Genomic DNA, 19,598 nt, shown 5'->3' on the forward strand with positions numbered 1-19,598 from the left:
GATGGGAAGTTCGGATCACTTTACTGATTCGGGTCAGTCGTTCACGTTCACTGCCGCGACCCGTTCAAAAAGACCCGTTCAATTGAACGGTTTATTTTCTATAGCTCTCCTATAAACAAGCAAAAAAAAAAAAAAAGGTGGTCCACCACAGTTGATGTGTAAAGACAATAAAAACATGGGGTTTACCCCAGTTGATGAACGGGTCAAATGAACGGGTTTTTTTAATATATGTGATCCGGATCACTCGTTCACCTAAATGACCCGTTCAATTCGAACGGGTCATGACCGAACGACACATCTCTAATACAAAATTTGTTCACTGTGACTGCGCTAATTTAATAACGTATTTTAAATAAAGTTGTTTTGTTATTAAATTATAATCTTTGTAATCATGTTCAGATTTATATTGAGATCTAAGGATGTTTGTTTGATATAATAATATGTTTGTAGCATGACGGTTTACACTGGAATCTTAAATACAAATAAGGAAAACTGAACTCAAACATGGATCAATATGCTGATAACTACATTGCTGAGGTATAAATCAAAGTTTGATAATTTTACTAATATAATAAGACTGTTCAAATCACTTTCCTTTTATTTTTGAATTATTTGAAATAGACCTAGTAGCTCTTATATTTTTCCCCGTGATAGTATAGGAGACAAAACCATGCTGTTTGCTGTTTATTTTCTTTAACTTATTTGGCTCTGAAATTTGAAAAAAGAGCTTATAAAGTTCATGACTAAGGCTTACAATCTGTTCTTTTTCATAATTCTTTCTTTATTTTAAGCTTTGATCTTACCTGACTGTACATTGTAATGGTATGCTACAAGATAATAAGTTGTATGTTGTACCATTTTTTGATTGGTTGATCAGCCTTGTATATCAGTTCTACCGGTATTAATTTATATTTTCATCGTCAAGTTTTTAGAATATCAATTTTATACAATTCAATTTATTCACACTATGACAATTTTACAATGAAAAGAAACACGATAAAAAGATAATTTTCATATGGTGTGTTTTGCTGGAATGATAGATTTTCGTAGCCTACCATTTCATCTCCGTGTTTCCATCCTAGAAGAAATAGAAAAAATAATTGAGTGAGTCAAAAAAATTCTTAAAATTGCAGCTAATGATATTTCTAGTAGGCCTACTGTATTCTAAGTTTGAGCATAAATCTTGCTATCTTGGTCACACGTATTTCAATAAAAAAGAATTGAAGGTTATTTCTGAAAATCCGGTTTTTATATTCATTTTTCTGATTTTGGGTCAATAGAATAAGGATTTTTATTCTAGGTAGGCAACTTTTAAAATCAATATAGGTTTGATAGCAGTATCTCTTAAATTATAATTATCAACTACGAAGTTCAAACTTCAATGTGAGAATTAATATATTGACATTACCTAGTTTATAAACTCATTATTGGAGTTGGTAATTCCATTTTTAAAAGTCTTCTTACAAGGGAAAATAACAGTGATTATACAGGAATGTATTCACAAATTATACACATCAATCTGTTCAAAGTTTTTTCTTTGAAGGAGTACTATAATAAGACTTAACACTAGCAATAGTCATATAATTCTCTCAAGAAAAAAAACAAATCTCATATTTTTTAATTGTTTTTTTTTTTTGTTTTCTTACGAATATTTGTGTTACAGAACGGTGTCCTACGTCGCAAACTACAGAGCAAGGCAGAGGCGTTACTAATCCTCAGTCAAGAGCTGGAACAATGCCGGACAGAAAGAGATCAATTCAAATTAATGGCAGAACAAATCCAGGGTCGATATTCAAAGCTCAAGAAAATCTGCCCAGATTCGGTTAGTTGTTATTAATCAATTGTAATTGTAATCAGTTGTAATTGGTTAGTTGTTATTAATCAAAATATAATTCAAATTTTAGGTACCGGTAAGCATTCAAGTTGTCCTATTAAAATACTTTATTGTTATTCATTTTTTGGTTAAGCTCCTCTATAATTTGTTTCATTTATGTATTAGAGGACAAATTTAATTAGGCTACTAATTTTCTTGTATTTCAGATTATCGGTTACGGCTCAGCACATCTTCCTGGTAAAAGTGTAGCTCAACTAGTGGAAGAGTTGAGTGAGAAGAATAAAGCGCTTATTCTAGAACAGGACGATCTCAAACAGAAACTCAAAGATGCCTATGGTGATATCAAGGTAGTGTATGCTTTAGTACCTCCAGAAAATGAAAATTATTTCTATCTGTTCCTAGCTCTTGATTATTCTTCTAAATTATTATTACTATCATGGTATTATAATAGGTTATTATGATTTTTTAGTGATTATACCTCAAAAATCTTTGAAGTTCTAATCATTATTGAATTTCAGGAGAACCAATAGGAGAAGGCTTTTTGAAAAGGAGGCTTCTCTGATTTGTTCTCGTAGCATTTAATCACAGTTAAAATTCAACAGGCTCCTGTGTGCAACCGAGCGAAATACAGTGCGCATAGTTCATTTCATTTCCTATCATTCATTGACTGTCTGTGGACGGGGTATGTGGATTTGACAATAAAGCTCTTAATTCACATGTAAGCTATTATGTAAAAGTTCACCTTCCCTTACGTTGCCCCCAAATTTTTCAATGTCTGGCTCTTCCATGGTGAGTGCTGCAACACCTACTTGGCATGCTAATTATGTTTTCAGTTCAAGGCGTGTGCATGAAACTGCTTTGATTCACTTTAAAAATGACTTGGCGAGAACATCTTGGGATGCAGTATTTCAGAACCCAGGTGACTCTGGTTTACTTGGGAACTTCTTCAAGTTCTTCCAGGAGAAATTTGATAAATTTTTTCCAGAGATTCTCAAGTCATACAGCTCTCGGCGACCACAGAAGAGACAGGGCCGTATGAAGAGTCATCAGGAGTGGTATAATGATGATCTTGCTGCGATCAAGGAAGTTATGTTGGCTCTAAAAAATAGGTGTGAAGGTGGTGATGATGGTGACAGGAGGAGATATAGACGTGCTAAATCCATCTACAAGAAGCAAGTTGAGTTGGCTAGGAAGGTAGCAACAGCAGCCAAAATTGACAATGCTCCAAACCGCTGTAAGGCAGCCTGGGATGTTATAAATTCTCATCGTTCCTTGCCAGTGAGAAAATTGGAGTTTGCGAGTCCGGATGCATTCAATGATTTCTTCATTGAATCAGTGAATAGCATCGTAGGTGAACTGCCCACTGCTGCTGCAGACCCTGCTGAACTACTGGCTGCACGAGTTCCAGCAGTGCATGCACGCCTCTCTTTCTTCCGCCCCATCACTTCATTGGCCCTGAGGAAGATTGTCAAATCATTCAAGCCATCGAAAAGTCCTGATGTGTATGGAATGTCTGCATTCATGCTTCGTGAGGTGATTGAGGAAATTGTTGATCCACTTGCTGTGGCAGTTAATGATTGCCTGAGGACTGCCATCTTTCCAGACTTCTTGAAAACATCTAGAACCACTCCGGTTTACAAGAAGGGTGACCACCAGAGCCTAAACAGCTACAGGCCTATATCCATCACTCCAATCTTTGGTAAGGTGGTTGAAGCGGTCATCAAGCCCCAACTTGAGGACTTCTTTGAGAGGAATAACCTTTTTTCGGACATGCAATTCGGTTTTCACAGAGGGAGGTCTACTTTTGATGCGGTAAATCGGGTTGCTGAACTGATTGGTTCAGCATTTGAGGATGGTGAATCCCTGGCACTGACTCTTTGTGACCTAAGCAGAGCATTTGACTGCGTTGACCATGGAATTTTGTCTGATAAGCTCCATTACTATGGGATTGTGGACTCAGCTTTGTCTCTATTGAATTCCTACCTGACTGGGAGGGCACAAGTGGTGTCTCTTGGAGGAGCTTCTTCCAGCCCACTTCCTGTGAATTTTGGAGTGCCACAGGGTTCAATACTGGGACCAATCCTGTTCATCATAATGATAAATGACTTGGACAACAACGGCTCGACTCTGCTATTTGCTGATGATACGTCCTTATTGTCATCTGGAGTGGACCTACAGCATGTGCTAGAACTGTCAGCAGAGCATCTCCAATCTTCAACCTCATGGTTCCAGGCAAATCGCTTTCAGTTGAATGAGAACAAGACACAAAACATAATCTGCAGTTTGTCTCGCAGCCTGCCAGCTGAACAGGACCCTGTAAAGCTGTTAGGGTTTGTCTTGGACTCAAAACTGAACTGGGCTAGCCACATCCAACAAGTTACCAGGAGGCTGTCGCGAATTTGTTTCTTGTTGCTGAAGCTGAGGGGACATGTGACAGAGGCATATCTGGTAATGACTTACCATGCACTTTTCCACTGCCATATCTCCTATGGTCTGCTCATGTGGGGTCATTCAGCAAGGGTGGTGGAAGTACTTAAGCTGCAGAAACGGGCTGCACGGATTATAACTGCTAGCGAACATCGAGCACACTGCAAGCCCCTTTTTGTAAGACTGGGTATTATGACAGTTGTCAGCCACTTCCTTCTTCTCTGCCTGCTGCATGTCAAGAAGAGTCAGCATGGTTTGTTGACTCGGAATGATGTGCACCATCACAACACTAGGCATCGAGAGCTGCTTGACATCCCGAGGGTACGTCTTCAGAGGTCGCAGGTGTGTTATGGGAGTGCAGCATTACGCTACTTCAATAGACTGCCTGCAGGAGTGAAGCAGTTGGATTTGCGTGATTTTGAGAGAGTGGTGACCGGATTTATGAGAGTCAGAGCCTACTATGAAGTGCGTGAATACATGAGTGATGATCTGACTCAAATTTTAACTACTTAGTCACTTTCTGCCATCTTGATCTTTACTTGAGTATGAAAGTGTTGTTTTTATTGTATAATGACGCCATCGATCCCACAGATGTGGGTAATGGATGAAGAAGGAGGTATATAAGGTATATATAAGGTATAATGAGTTCTAAAGTCCTCAGCCGTGTACTCGCATATCTCCAGTAACTCTGTCTTTAACTGATATCTTAATTTTTCCCTTGAGTTCCCTGAGTCGATCAAGAAGAACATTATACTGTATTTATACAAGCTTATTCCCGAGCCTCCAGCACCAGGTTCATACAGGGTAGTATATGATCGACCCTCAGTTTCTGACGGTACCTGCTCTCGTAATTATAAAAAGAAACAAAAATGTGTGTTAAATTCATTATGATCTATCACTGCCTCAAATAAGACTCTCCAAGACAAGAGATAGCCATATTTTCCAACAAGCCAAAATTTATAACAATCTTTCTTTAGAAATTAGAGAGCTGCCAATCTATGAATTCAAACAAATTTAAAAAAATAAATTGACAGAGAGTGCGTACTATTCGGTAGATGAGTATTTTCAGTCTTCAATATAATGAATGCTCATAATGCAACATTTACCTTTTAATTTTTGGTAAAACTGAATAACTTATTAATATGAATTGTAGTTTGTTTTTAACTAAGGCAAAATGTTAAGACAAATTGTTATTGTAATATCTTCATATATTATACGATATATTTTATCATATGCTTAATTTCATATCATAATTTCTCTTTTATTTCACAAGTGTTATATTATTGTTTTTTTTTTTGACGTGCTCATACAATGTAAAGTTGTTCTGGCAATAAAGAATCTTGAATAAATAATTAAACACAAAACATACATTCTACCTTTCACGTATCTGATAATAGTTTCTGTTTGTTTTATCCACATTGTAAGAATATTTTTAATTTTATTATCTTTATCATTTTAATTAATTTTTGCTTGTAATTATTGTATATTTCTTCATTTGCTTAATTTTTAAATATAAATTGTGTATGATTACAAGATTTAGAAAATGTTCTGCAAAAATGAACAGCAAATCACAGTTTTTACATAACACAATTTGAAAAAAATATTATTCTCTCTCCCAATCATAAACAGTTCAAATTAGTATTATCACTATTCTATTCTGTGTTGGTTTGTCAGGTGCTCCGCGCCGGCTTGCTGCAGCGCGCACGCAACGCAGCGGCAGCCAACAACCACGGAGGCGGCAGCTCAGCGGAGGCGGAGTCGGCGCCCGGCCACCAGCGCGAGGAGCTGGTGTCGCGGCTGGAGGCGGCCGGTGCTCGCTGCACGCAGCTGCAAGCGGACGTGCGACAGCTGCTGGACGACAAGGAGGAGATGGAACGGGAGTGCGACGCCTACCGATGCAAGGCGCACCGACTCAATCACCAGCTGGCCATCCTTCTCAGGTCCCGCGCCGATCCGCACGGCAACGCCTTGAGGGTGGTTGATATCGATGCGCTCGTCATGGAGAATAGGTCGGTTCCACAACGTAGAGCACTACCATACGAAAAAACATAATAAGATATCCCATGCTATAGGTCGTTTATGTTCCAAATTTCAATCCGATTTTTGTTAACTCGTCGAATACTTACTGTCGTCTCATGCCCGATTGCAGAGTTACATAAAATCAAACATAGCTATGTGAGACATAGTTTAAAATCACTGACATAAATGGTTGGTCATTGCACAGTCGTTTGCCAAAGCCTATTTGACTATATCTCGAATTAGCATCATACATAAGTCACACTGCAGCTCTATTCACTTTTTTCCGTACATGCTTCTATCCAACCAATGTCTTGGCATCGGGGAAAGTTTCAATCGACATCACTGTGAACAGACCTAAAAAACCTCACATAAAATTGATAAACAATATGGCAACTCTTGGCTTTTGGCGAGATTTCTCACCATACTTACCGATTTGGAGGTTATAAACAACTTAAAAAAACATAGGGAGAGAAAAAATAATTTACTTATAAATATACAGATGGTTTTTCGTAAACATCTTTCAAAAAAAGCCATCACAACATCTAAAATGCATTTGGCGGGAGTGGATATTGGATTTAACAGCACGACTTCGGGCCCATAACTTGAATGACCGTTTTTAGCTATTGGAGACATAAATAAGCTCTTTCTGACGACTATGCAACGGAATCATGTGTTTAATTGGGCGTTTTTAGTTTTATGGGAGCTATAGTTTACTTTGACATCTGTGCAACGAAAAGTGGAGTTATGGCTTCATAAATAAGTTGAATGCCTGATTTTAAATTTATGTGACGACTCTGCAACCGGGCATTTACTCGTCTTACTGTCGAGTGTCGATTACTTTCTATTAATGTGCTGTTGGGAGTGGAAGAGTGTAAGAGCGGCACAGTATGAGAGACCACCAGCGTCACATAGCTTCACGAAATATTGAAATTAAGATTGAGATTGATTCTTTCAAAAAAAATCATTATCACAATAGATACAACTAAAAATATTGTGTTAAACAACACCTGAGTTTAGTCAGTGTAAATAAAACTACTAAGATTATCGGCTTGAGTTAAGAGTGTAATTTGGAACATTAACGCCCATCTTCTTATGCTATCACAGTATATCTTCTTATGGCACTACACAGTAAAGTAAAAATAGTATTATTAATGGACAATTATAATTGATGCGCCCCTTGTCATGCAGCATAGGTTGGGTTTTATCACATTCTAATTTTTCTTAAATAAAATTCTAAAATAAATAAAAATCTAATTCTAAAATATCGTTAAATTTCCAGTGATAATTCGTTTTAATATTAAACTCGAATTAAGTGTTTTCATCCTTCGAAATTCAAAACTTCTAGTATCTTCATTTTTGGACAGAAGTTTGGACATAAATTCTTGAAAGTGAAATATAGTCTATCTTTTGGAAATGCGACTGTTCATAAAATTTGGGACAATAGAAGTTCGGAGATCATTTTCATTTTTTCTTGTTTATAAAATTTGGGACAAGAGAAGTTCTGAGATCATTTTCAATTTTTGTTTATAGGTTACCAGTATTATTGAAATGATATCATTCATTTTTTGTACCCTTGTACATTATATTAGTGCATAAAAATTTTCATGTTATGCAACTCATGATAACAATTTTAAAATTTTGTTATAATGATGTATATAAAATTAAACAAGCAATATTGAGATTTTTGTTCAAACAATTATTTGGTTTAAGCTATCATTGAATAGACTGTTTTTCCATCCAGGTACTTGCAAGAACGACTGGAACAGTTACAAGAAGAGAAAGAAATGTCACAGCAAACTCTTTCAAAATACAAGGTAAGAATCAGTTAAATACTGAAATTATATCACAACTGGATTTATTGTATAAAACCAAAAACTATTGAGTGTAGGACGTAGGTCTACTCTAATTACTGAAGATTGACAAATTTGATCACTCAAGGCAGGCATGAATGCTTTTTGTGAAATTTTTCTTTCTGTTTTTGAAGTAATGTTATCAATTAATTAATCTTCATTTTATCAATTAATCAATAATGTTAGAATTGGTGTCATTTGCACAGTGTCAGTTTAAACGAAATTTCATTTTAAACTGAATTAAATCCTTATCATGACTCGTTCGTTATAATGTAGTGAATTTCCAGTTTAAGCCACCAGCTGATTAAATTCAGTTAAAGCTTTGACTGTGTGAACGGCCCTTAATGTTTCAATTCATATATCCTATACTATTAAACGAGCAATTTCTGTTTATATGTTTGTATTTCACCGGATCTTGAAAACGGCTCTAACGATTTTCACAAAATTCAGAACATAGTAGGTTTATAATATAAACATTCGATTGCACTAGGTCTCATCCCGTGGAAAACTAGCTGAAGGACATTAAAAGGATAATTATTATTCATCCTTGGAAAAACAGCTGATAATAATTATTTCGTCGAATGTTGATGATGGAAGTGAGTGAGAGAGTTCATGTGTGTGGGACTGTCGATGATGGAAGTGAGTGAGAGAGTTCATGTGTGTGGGACTGTGTCAAAATTATTATGACTCAGCTGTTGAACTTTTGTAATCATTCAATTAGGTACTTAGTGCTGGTTGAAATGAAGCCGGGTTATTTTTAATCCTGATTAATTCCAGAAGAACCATCTTTTAGAAATGGTCTTCTCTGATTTGGTTCAAGTGACATTAATCAGGATTAAAATTTAACCGGCTTTTGTGAAAACGGGGCTTCTGTGAGGGAAATTTTTGCATTCCTCTGGGAATTAATCTGAATTCACTGTGATTAGATAGAACATTTCTGTCTGAACTATAAATATTATTATAATTTCTTCTTACGTAATAAATGTGTTATGCTCTTGTACTTCAGAGCGAAGCTCGGTCCCCGATATTTTATAAAATACGTTTGCAAATAATTAAATTGAAATTAAATATTTGAGTGTTTGTCCAGGCGATGCTGGAAAAGAAGCGACAGAAGGGCAGCCTGAAGCTAGGTCACAGTGGTGGGGGTGGTGGTGGTCTGGTGGTGTCGCACAAACAGGTGCACCAACTGTTGAGCGACGAGGGACCGCCGGCCGAGAACGCCCTTGTCGAACTGCGCTCGCTGTGCCTTGCTCTGTTGGAGGCACTACAAGACAAGTCACTCGCGCTTGCGCACCAGAAAAAGTCAAACAGGTCAGTGAAATATGTGTGCATGGGTCAATGATTCGTTTGTGAATATTTGAATTGTGTAGACAATTCCCGACAGGACACCGAAATTAGTGTGCGTGGGTCAATGATTAGTTTGTGAATATTTGAATTGTGTAGACAATTCCCAACAGGTCACCGAAATGAGTATGCGTGGGTCAATGATTAGTTTGTGAATATTTGAATTATGTAGACAATTCTTAACAGGTCACTGAAATGAGTATGCGTGGGTCAATGATTAGTTTGTGAATATTTGAATTATGTAGACAATTCCTAACAGGTCACTGAAATTTGTGTGCGTCGGACAATGGTTTGCTTGTGATTATGGAAATTGATTATGTAGACTTTATTTAATTCCACTTTATTGTTTTTTTATTGCAGAATGTCAAATAACGTATACTTTTTCAAATGAGAATCGACTGATAGATAATTGCTGTGGCGGAAAGGCCCTTATTCTCTACTTAGTTCCTGATCTTCTGTTGATCAGTTGATAAAGCTGATTTTTGTTTGATAGAATATTCAAAATCGTTGAATATTTCAGGATCCTAGCCGGCCGAGTAAGAGAACTGGAACAGAGAACAGAAGTTGTGTTTCCATCACAAATGCTGCTGCAGGGCTATTCGGGTGCGCAAGTCGACAAAGAACAAATGGTCATTCCAATACCTGAAGGTGAGCTGCTTCATTCATCACATTTCCAATTAATTTCCGCTTAATCGATAGGAACTATTGTTTAATTTTGTGCTTTATTTATTTATGACAAAAATCAAATACATGATTAGAAAAGGACCAACAGGCCTAGCCCAAAACTGTTCCCTTTCCAAATTTTGATAGTAGCAGGACCTCCTAAATACCGGACCTGAGCATACAAACAAGATGGCCGCCGTAGTTGGTTGACTAACTTACTGCCATCAATAATCAATAATCTTTATTCTTGTCATCGAACATTAAAAATGTTATAAACAAACGTCATGTGAAGGTAATACATAGCATTGCATATACTAACAATATACCGTACCGCTAACAGATATATACATAACATTAAACATGTACACATATGTATACATATATACATATACAAATATAATATAAAACAGTCAGATGCTCACGTTATGACTTCGTCATATTCGTCAATTGTAAAAAGCCTGTTTTTTGAGCCATTGTGCTACTGTAGATATGAACTTTTTTTTGGTAAATTTTTCATTGTTGTCGGTAATTTATTGAATAATAAGTATTGTTGATAATTATAGCTATCGGCGCCTATTTACCTAGATTTTTATACAGGCGCAGGTCCGGTATTTAGGAGGTCTTGATAGTATTAAGCCAATGCCTAAAAGATAAGTTATGTTTCTTAACTTTGAATCAAATTCCGAGTCCAGAAATATACAAACAAAAATTCAGAATTTAATTAGATTGAAAACCGAAAAAAATGAAAATATTTCACCAAACTGTAAATTGTAAAGTTTTCAAAACTTGAAAACATTAAATTATTTAGAAACAAAAAAAAACAAAACTGCACTTTCTCCAAAAATCACAGCTGATATATTTATTATTTGTTCGTCATTTACCACTATCTGCTTAGTTTGTAAAGGGGTGGTGACCTGGGAGTGTAAAATGCTAGCAGTTAGGTTCTTAGTATAGATTTAACAGGTAATTCAGGTTTTATTTTGCTCTCATTTTGATTCAGCTAGGTAATTGTTCTCAAGTTCCATTTCAGCTATTCATCATCTCTCCATTGATCTATTCATTAAATCATCACAAATAGAAACGTTTGTACGATATTATCATTCATCCCCTTATCATCCTTAAGGGGGCTTAAAATACTGCCTTTGAAAATAAATAAGCAGAAATATTTATTTTATGGAATATACGTTTCTGCTGAAGCGTGGGTTCAGAGTTCCTAGTTTATCACACCTTTAGATAATACAGATGGTATCAAACTTGAATGACTGTTATTAGAACCAATTAAACTCGAATTGTAATACTTTTTGAACCCTTCTGTTACAGCCCAGAACAATGGTGAACAATCAAGCTATACCACGACTGCCTCTAAAATTACAAAAATTGACAATGATTCTAAAGATGAGAAGATTTCTAGTCCTGACAACAGTATTGGTGAGTAATGCCTTATTCCCATGTCTGATACTCACTTGAGATTAGTAGTAATGACCATATCAACCTCAACTCCTAAACTACTGTAAAAGCGAATACCGAAAAGCTTGAAATAACCTACTTGACATTATTGACAAAGGCCCATTATGTCTTCAATTCAAATTTTTCTTTGAAATGGTCATATCCAATATTATTGATAGAAATACTAGTAATCTTATTCAGCAGGGAATTAAAGCACAGTGCAGTGATATGTGCACTGATTCCAAGTACGCAAATTGATTTTGTAGAATATATAATTTTATTCGAATCCTCTGAAGACTTTCTGAATATTATAAAAATCTGGTGTGGCACACTTACACAACTTTCCTTGTCGTTATGAAAATTGATCACCTGACGCTAGTGTTCACGCGCTAGTCTATTCAAAGATCCAAGCCAGCTGGTGACAGGACAATAACGCTGGAGACACACGAGGTCTGCTATCTCTTCATAGTGGATGATTTAATAGAATCAACAGTTGCAAACAGTTTGCAATTGAATAATCACATTTTCTCGAATTTCGAGCTTATTTTAAATTTTAGGTGAAAATGTTACTGAACATTAATTGTAGAGATTTTCATGCTCAATCTTTTCCACTTGATTTTTTTTTGTTTAAATTGTATCTGAAGCCTGATAATTGGGAATCTAAAATCAAACTTTTCATAGATGGGACGGAGCTCCTGACATTTTTACAGATATGGGACTTGTGGCAGTTGATATAGCTTATCAATGACTTTTTTAGGTATGAATTGATCAAAATCGTTGGAGCCGTTTTCGAGAAAATCGCGAAAAACCCGGTTTTTAACAACATTTTCGCCATTTTAGCCGCCATCTTAAATTGAATTTGATCGAAAGCTTCGTGTCCTTCGTGTCTGATTCTTATATTGTAAGGACCTCAAGTTCCAAATTTCAAGTCATTCCGTTAATTAGGAGTTGAGATATTGTGTACACAGACGCACATACACTCATACATATACACACACACACACACACACACAGACCAATACCCTAAAACCACTATTCTGGACTCAGGGGACCTTGAAACGTATAGAAATTTAAAAATTGGGGTACTTTAATTTTTTTCGGAAAGCAATACTTTCCTTACCTATGGTAATCGGGCAAAGAAAGTAAAAATTGACACCAGAGCTTCTAAATTCAATTAATCTTCAAAACATCAAACCAAGAACTTATAAGATAATTAGAATTGAATATTTCATATTTTTGTACTGACAATTGTTGATTTTGGTGTACCTAGTATGTAATCAACGTAGTTCTTCATGAAGTTGAACATTTTGTATCAGTCGTTAGGGTAATAATAATATGTTGTGTCCTAACTGGCTCAGGTTTGGTGTTAGAGTTTTCAGGTCAAACTTAATAATTTTAGGGCCTCTAATACGACCTAGCGACTGTTTTTAGGCAGCCGTGACCAAATCTCACTAAGGGGGGGGGGTCAGATGGTCACTAACTTGGACTCACCCTGCAGTGAGATTCATTTTCCAACAGTCCGCATCAAATAACAACATGTTATAAATAACAACAACGCTTCTCGTTCTCATGCTGCCAATGCTGCCAGTATGAAGTGGTACTCATCTTCTCAATATAGAGTACATTTCATGAGTATGTTTCCCTATCTTAGTATAGTATGTGACTGCCGTAACTAGTATCTAGATTTTAACTGAAACTGTGATCCAACAAATCCTGGTGTTCGTTGTATTATGTATGCTTATTGATAAATACAAAGTGCGCCAGAGAAACTTATTTATTTGAAAGGTCAATGAAAACAAAAGTACTTTAGTTATTGCTTTAATCTTTTTCTTATATGAGAATGCAATTTCCCTATTTTTTTCATGCAGTCTTGAAAGTGACATCGATTTGAAAATGGCGACCTTGATTTTTGAAATGTGTATACACTCGTTGCAGTATATCAATTAGTATGTTCACAATGGCGTCGCGAATGTTGTTCTTGAGGTGTGCTATGGTCCGTGGTCGATCGGCATAAACTAGGGATTTCAAATAACCCTATAAAAAAATCACATTGAGGAAACGCATGTGGAAATGAGCCTTGCACTGAAAAAAATGACCGCATCTTCAGCTCTGATGGCTCGTTGAAGTTCATTTCTGGGTTTAGCGACACTTCAACACTCCCGAAATGAGTTAACCCACGACAGAATCAAGTCTGTGAGGAACAAGTGAACAACCATTAGAAAAGAAGCTCTCAACTGCGAAGGCCCGCTGCTCTCTAGACCAGAGCATGATGGCTACTTACTTGAGGGAGGATAAATTTGGGAACTTCCCCCTCCAGATGCGCCCCCTCCTGCTTCTCTACACGACCAATTCACCGCGCGGGAATTTTTTCAAATAATTAATTTTCTCTGTCGCACCTTGTATTATAGTTGTAATATTAGGCTTGATAATTACCTAAATTCGAATTGGATACTCCATTTTATTTTCATTCTACTGATATTTTTTTCAAATATTCATTGTGAATTTTGTTTGCAGGTGATGAAGACGCATTACCTCCTCGGTTACAGCAGTTAGTGTTGTCAGCAATGAAAGAAATTGAGGCAGAACCAACGTCTGTCACCGTCAACTGAATTCTCAGTTGTCTTTGTACTATTCTCTTGCCTACATTACTTCCGCTTCGAAGCAATTTCTGCTTTCTGCATATCAACTCAATGATAACTTTGAAACCTGTGACTGTACTGAAATCTGCTTGTCACGCTTCTGGTGAATATCGGTTACTTGGTAATTGCTTGTCGATCGACTTTAAGGGCGAGACTATATTAGGCGTTTTTTCAGGCGCCCAATCAGTCAATCGGAGAGCTTCCTGCCCTGCCGACTCTAAAAACGCCTAATATGGTTTCACCCTTACTGTCGATGAATCGCATTTTTCGAAGAGTTGTTTTATCGGCCCACTGTAAAGTTCCCAATAATTCTGTGTCATACTGTTGACATTCTCAATTTTTCAAATTTTATTCTAAGCTTTGATCTCATCAGAAACTAGTCAAATCAACTTGAGAAAAATAAGCGTGACTCAATAAATTTGATTTTTAGGTATTTTAATCATATTAACTACTAGTCATTCAGAGAAAAAAATGCAAATTGCTTGTTAATGAAATAATGCGAAAAATCCGAGAAAAATGCAAATTGCTAATATAATAATTATTTAACAAGTACAGTTCATTGTTCGTGATATTTAATTATTTTTATATCTACATTTATTTATTTTATTAAATTATTTTCAATATATGGAATGAACATATCAGGAACAAAATCATGTGTTCGATTATTGTAATTCTATATTAATAAACTGATACTTTCCAATTATTTGAATTTACTGCAAATAAAGAGAAGCTTTATTGCGTTAAGGATGACTTTTGTAAACTCTCCTAGATAGTTTTTATTTGGTATATTTTATAATTTATTAAATCTTATGCAGCAAAGCCTGAATGGATTTGAAAATAACGATCAATTTTTCAAGTACGTATGCAATAAGAAACAGGCCCGGTTGCACGTAATTTTCATTTAACCTGTGTTTAAAGACGTGATTCGCTTCTCTTATTGGTTCTCGTGTTATTCAACCGTAATTTGATTACAGTTATATTTAATAGACATACGTGCAAACTTGTTTTACGTACGTATTTTATCCATGTGCAGAATTCATATAAGAGTATTTTAGATTAATCAGGAATGATAATATAAAACTGTTGTAACCAAAGAATGTTATTATATATTTGATTCTAAATACAGTATTTTATGATGATTAATTCTATCTACAAATAATTGTCATTCCAGCTTCAATTTTCCTTGGAATCCACTAAGTTATCCTATACTATTAAACGAGCAACTCTGTCTATATGTTTGTATTTCACCGGATCTCGAAAACGGCTCTAACGATTCTCACGAAATTCAGAACATAGTAGGTTTATAATATAAACATTCGATTGCACTAGGTCTCATCCCTGGGAAAACTCGCTGAAGGGCATTAAAATGATAATTATTATTCATCCTTGGAAAGACAGCTGATAATAATTATTTCGTCGTCTGTTGGTGATGGAAGTAGGTGAGCGAGTTCATGTGTGTGGGACTGTGTCAAAATTATGACTCAGATGTTGAACTTTTGTAATCATTCAATCAGGTACTTAGTGCCGGTTGCAAAAAAGCCGGGTTATTTTCAATTCTGATTAATTCCAGTAGATCAATCTTTTTGAAATTATCTCTGATTTGGTTCAAGTGGAGTTAATCAGGATCAAAATTTAACCGGCTTTTGTGCAACTTGTCCTTTATGGGGGAAATTTTTGCATTCCTCTGGGAATTAATCTCAATTTACTGTGATTAGATAGAACATTTCTGTATGAAAGTTATTATAATTTCTTCTTTCGTAATACATTTTTTATGCTTTTGTACTCCAGAGCGAAGCTCGGTCCCCGATATTTGGTACTAATTAGCCAAAAGTTTGTACATCGACCAATCAAAAGAGAAAAAAAATTCTCAGTAACCACAATAATTAGGTATGTATCTATTTGAGTTTTACAACTCTAATTTTTTATGATATAGAATCAACAAAAATAATGTTTCATCAATTTTAAAATTTTGATTATTTTTTGAAAATTGTTTACCATCTTGATTTTGTAATTACACGTCCATGTTTCCACTCAGAGGTTTCAAGCATGTAGATATTCAAGTATTTTCAATTATTGAAAAGATAGAGTGCATATTTAGCGAGAAGATGGGCCTGTTATTACTAAAAAGAAATTTTAATTCATGACAATTTTTTCTTTTAATAACTTCTATTTGGGCCTGTTTCCGAGCTCGGGATTTAGCTAAGTCTTAGACTTCAAATAGCTGGAGACAGAAAACTGGCTTACCGAAACGGGACGTAGTCGCAGTTGTTATGATAATCTTTATTTTCTCATTTCTATAATTTGAAACGTTTTTCCTTGACGAAATAAAACATTCCTAAATAATTCAAAATAGCTGAAACGTTACACTATTTTCTCTTTATTTTATTTTGTGTTAAATTTTCGAGTTTTTCGATATTTTATTTAAACGTGGACTGCGACTGAGCCCAGTTTTGGAAAACCAATTTTCTGTCTCCAGCTGTTTAAAGTGTATAACTTAGCTAAGTCCCGAGCTCGGAAACCGGCACTTAGAAAATAAGTACCTAATTCAAGAAACCCGGTTTTAAAAATAATTACATATTAGTCATTATTACAATGTCTTTTATTCCACTCAAATATTGTTCAGGTGATGCGACAGATATATGATGTAACATACATAATCTTTGACTTCACCTAGTTACTACTAAATCTATAAATAATAAATTTAATGTCTTACAAGTTACAAGTGTTGTTAATGCTACAAACAGCATTCAACTGCTATCACAGTTTAGGTATAAAATCAAATATCGAATTCCATCAAATATTATCACGTAAAAACAAATTAATGTTACAATATTGATTACTTCAGGAAGCTTGTCCAGGAATCACTTCAAGTTATCAATAAAAGTTCATTGGTAATTAATCAGTGATTTATAAAATATTTTATAAATTGTGCGATTTTGCTGTGCTTTTATAAGTACTGATTCCACAATATTCTGATTATTATTTAGGGAAGCAAAATCAAATCAAAGGTGTTGAAGATAAAATATATAGTAGGCTACATAGAATTATTATAAAATTGTTTTCTTTAGGTTAGTTTGCACTTCCAATATTTCAAATGGTAGTAGCCTTTTCTGTTGTTACTATTCTGATTTATGATATTCAATATCAATTATTAAATGAACAAAATCCTATTAGTGTTACTGTATGAAACATTGCTATTCAATAGCAATTGAATATTTTTAAAATTTAAATATTTCCTTTAAGTTTATTTATTATATTTCCCTTAATTTCTTGAAATTACCGGTGATAAGTTCAATTAAAGAAAAGTTTATTTGTTAGCAGGGTCATGCCCTATGCCCTACACAAACATAGGTGCACTATTTTTAACAAAGATGCCAAAAGCCAAAATAATATGGAAGAATGACAATAAATATTACTGATTAGCATAAATAATATACTTTTAATTGGGATGAAAAGAAGTTTTGGACTGTCGTCTGTTTCTTTGTCAATGATAAATAAATAAATATACGGTATTTGATTAATTATCAATAATGACAAAGCAAAAAAAAAAACTATAAAACTGACAATTAGACACTTATGTCTATAACAAATTTTGCCGGTGATAAATAAACTCTTGAAAAACACTTTTAATTTTTTTTCACTAATATTCTTAAAAATATTAGATTCTGAATTTTTTATTGATGCCCACATGATCTCCAGGCTTTGGTAATAAAACTGATGATGATGAGAAAAGAGTGGACCTACATCTTTAGGTGGGTTCCGAACCAACAGAAAGCGATTTACTCATAAACTGTATTCAGACCATATTTTTTAAAGTGGTCACCCTTTCAACGGGAGTAGCAGACGTATGGAACTTATCGATAGTTTATCTACATTTTCCAGGTAAGTAGCCTAAATGTAGGGACAGCTTCAACATAAGTTACCACTTGTTTTTTTTTAATAGAATAGACCAACAGACAGATTGCACTTTTTATGGAAGCCCAAAAGAATCTCGAAATGGAGAGAAGTTTAGCAGAATTATATTGGAGCAACTTAATTGGACCCAGTGGATGACAAGGGAGTTTTGACCCGATGACATATTGTTTTGTTTACTGTACTATGCACTTTGTCTAATCTAGCTAACCATTATTTTATAAAATATAAGCTATGTTGTTTTAGGATAAAAATTTACAATTTGAACTATGAAATCACAATGAGATCTTCCATAGGGTAGTGTGTGCTCTTCGGATTTGAAAGTCCATAAGACTCCGCTTGTCAGTCACAAATAACATTTTAATCGACTCTACTTCTGTGCGCTTTACCATACAATGTGTCAAGAAACAGCCCACTAAATACAATAAATGTAGCTAGCCACTGTCTTGAAGTAATTACATTGCCAAACAATAAAATTGAGAATAGAACAGTAAATAGTTTTCTAGTTGTAGTAACTATTGAGCAAGGCAGTGGTCCAAAATGTTCGATCATCAAGAAAATGAACATTTGGCCTTGTGCGCTAGCAATGGAAAATGTAATTAGTTCCCAAATCACGCTCTGATGACGCGATACAAAACTAATAAATTCCATCAATTCACCAGTGTATATGATGCAGACTCCAAGAAAAATGACCGACCATTTGTTCATGCTTGACATCATGTGGAGAGATTTGGTTTTGTACTCTGCTCGCATCCTCTCCTGTATTGCTCCAGTGAGTCCATCCATGATCAGAGACAGCCCTAGTAGAACTTCACCGAAACCAAAGCCTGACTCACTGTCTTTGGATTGTTTTCCATCTTTGAACATGAATAGAGCTACTCCCAGTACCACAAGTAAAACAAAAAAGTACTTTTGGGCTGGATAAGATTTGTTTCCCAGCAGTACACCAAGAATCATAACCGGAATCGGCTTAGCGCTTTTTCCGATAACTTGGGTAGGATAGTTTACCCACTTGAGAGCCATATTTGTACACACCATAGCCAAGAGATAGGTTAGGGCGCTGGAGGCAAGATAGAACCAATTAGTCACATTTTCACCTTGTGGCATTATAGTTTTAGACAAAATTACGGCGTAAACATAGTTTACAATGCACTGAGCACATACCAAAGATAGCATGTACGTAAAATGTTCTTCTTCACCCGGCTTAATCACATATTTACCTCTAGTTATACGTTCTTGAACAATGGCATAATAGGAGTAACACACAAATATACCGACCGAATAAAGAACCAACTTTACATTGCGTTTTACGTCCATTTTTAAAACTACAATATTACTATAGAAAGAAACCTAATTATTGCAAGAATGCAAAAAAATAAAGATATGACATGTGGCACACAGTTATGTTTTGTCGGAACGTCATCGAACAGTAAACATTACACGTCAGACGTCATTTTGAATAAC

At 35.2% G+C, this 19,598-nt stretch overlaps 2 protein-coding genes across 3 annotated transcripts; one reads left to right on the forward strand and one right to left on the reverse strand.

The window, feature by feature from the left end:
* Positions 1-310: 310 nt before the first annotated feature.
* LOC111060239 (coiled-coil domain-containing protein 149) lies at positions 311-15,365 on the forward strand. Of its 2 annotated transcripts, none has more exons than XM_039432078.1 (9): positions 311-537; positions 1,664-1,822; positions 2,041-2,181; positions 5,936-6,270; positions 8,022-8,094; positions 9,218-9,441; positions 9,995-10,122; positions 11,452-11,565; positions 14,098-15,365. In XM_039432078.1, exons 1-9 carry the CDS (start codon positions 505-507, stop codon positions 14,190-14,192), a joined length of 1,302 nt encoding a protein of 433 aa, XP_039288012.1. In that variant the 5' UTR covers positions 311-504; the 3' UTR covers positions 14,193-15,365. The 2 variants fall into 2 exon arrangements, with proteins under 2 accessions (XP_039288012.1, XP_039288013.1); XM_039432079.1 differs by having other exon boundaries at positions 11,458-11,565.
* A 3,095-nt stretch (positions 15,366-18,460) lies between these two features.
* On the reverse strand, positions 18,461-19,579 carry LOC111060237 (solute carrier family 35 member B1 homolog). Its single transcript, XM_022347888.2, has one exon. The coding sequence runs from the start codon at positions 19,449-19,451 to the stop codon at positions 18,495-18,497; it is 957 nt and encodes a 318-aa protein (XP_022203580.1). The 5' UTR covers positions 19,452-19,579; the 3' UTR covers positions 18,461-18,494.
* Positions 19,580-19,598: the final 19 nt, after the last annotated feature.

Source organism: Nilaparvata lugens, chromosome 7 (assembly GCF_014356525.2).
Source record: "Nilaparvata lugens isolate BPH chromosome 7, ASM1435652v1, whole genome shotgun sequence".
In the NCBI taxonomy this organism is placed as follows: Eukaryota; Metazoa; Arthropoda; class Insecta; order Hemiptera; family Delphacidae; genus Nilaparvata; species Nilaparvata lugens.

Excerpts from the sequence above, each read along its gene's own strand:
- LOC111060237 (XM_022347888.2), bottom strand. The coding sequence starts at position 19,451 with ATGGACGTAAAACGCAATGTAAAGTTGGTTCTTTATTCGGTCGGTATA.
- LOC111060239 (XM_039432078.1), top strand. The coding sequence starts at position 505 with ATGGATCAATATGCTGATAACTACATTGCTGAG. Across the intron at positions 8,095-9,217 it reads AAACTCTTTCAAAATACAAG|GCGATGCTGGAAAAGAAGCG; the intron begins GTAAGAATCAGT and ends GTGTTTGTCCAG. Across the intron at positions 10,123-11,451 it reads GGTCATTCCAATACCTGAAG|TTACAGCCCAGAACAATGGT; the intron begins GTGAGCTGCTTC and ends TGAACCCTTCTG.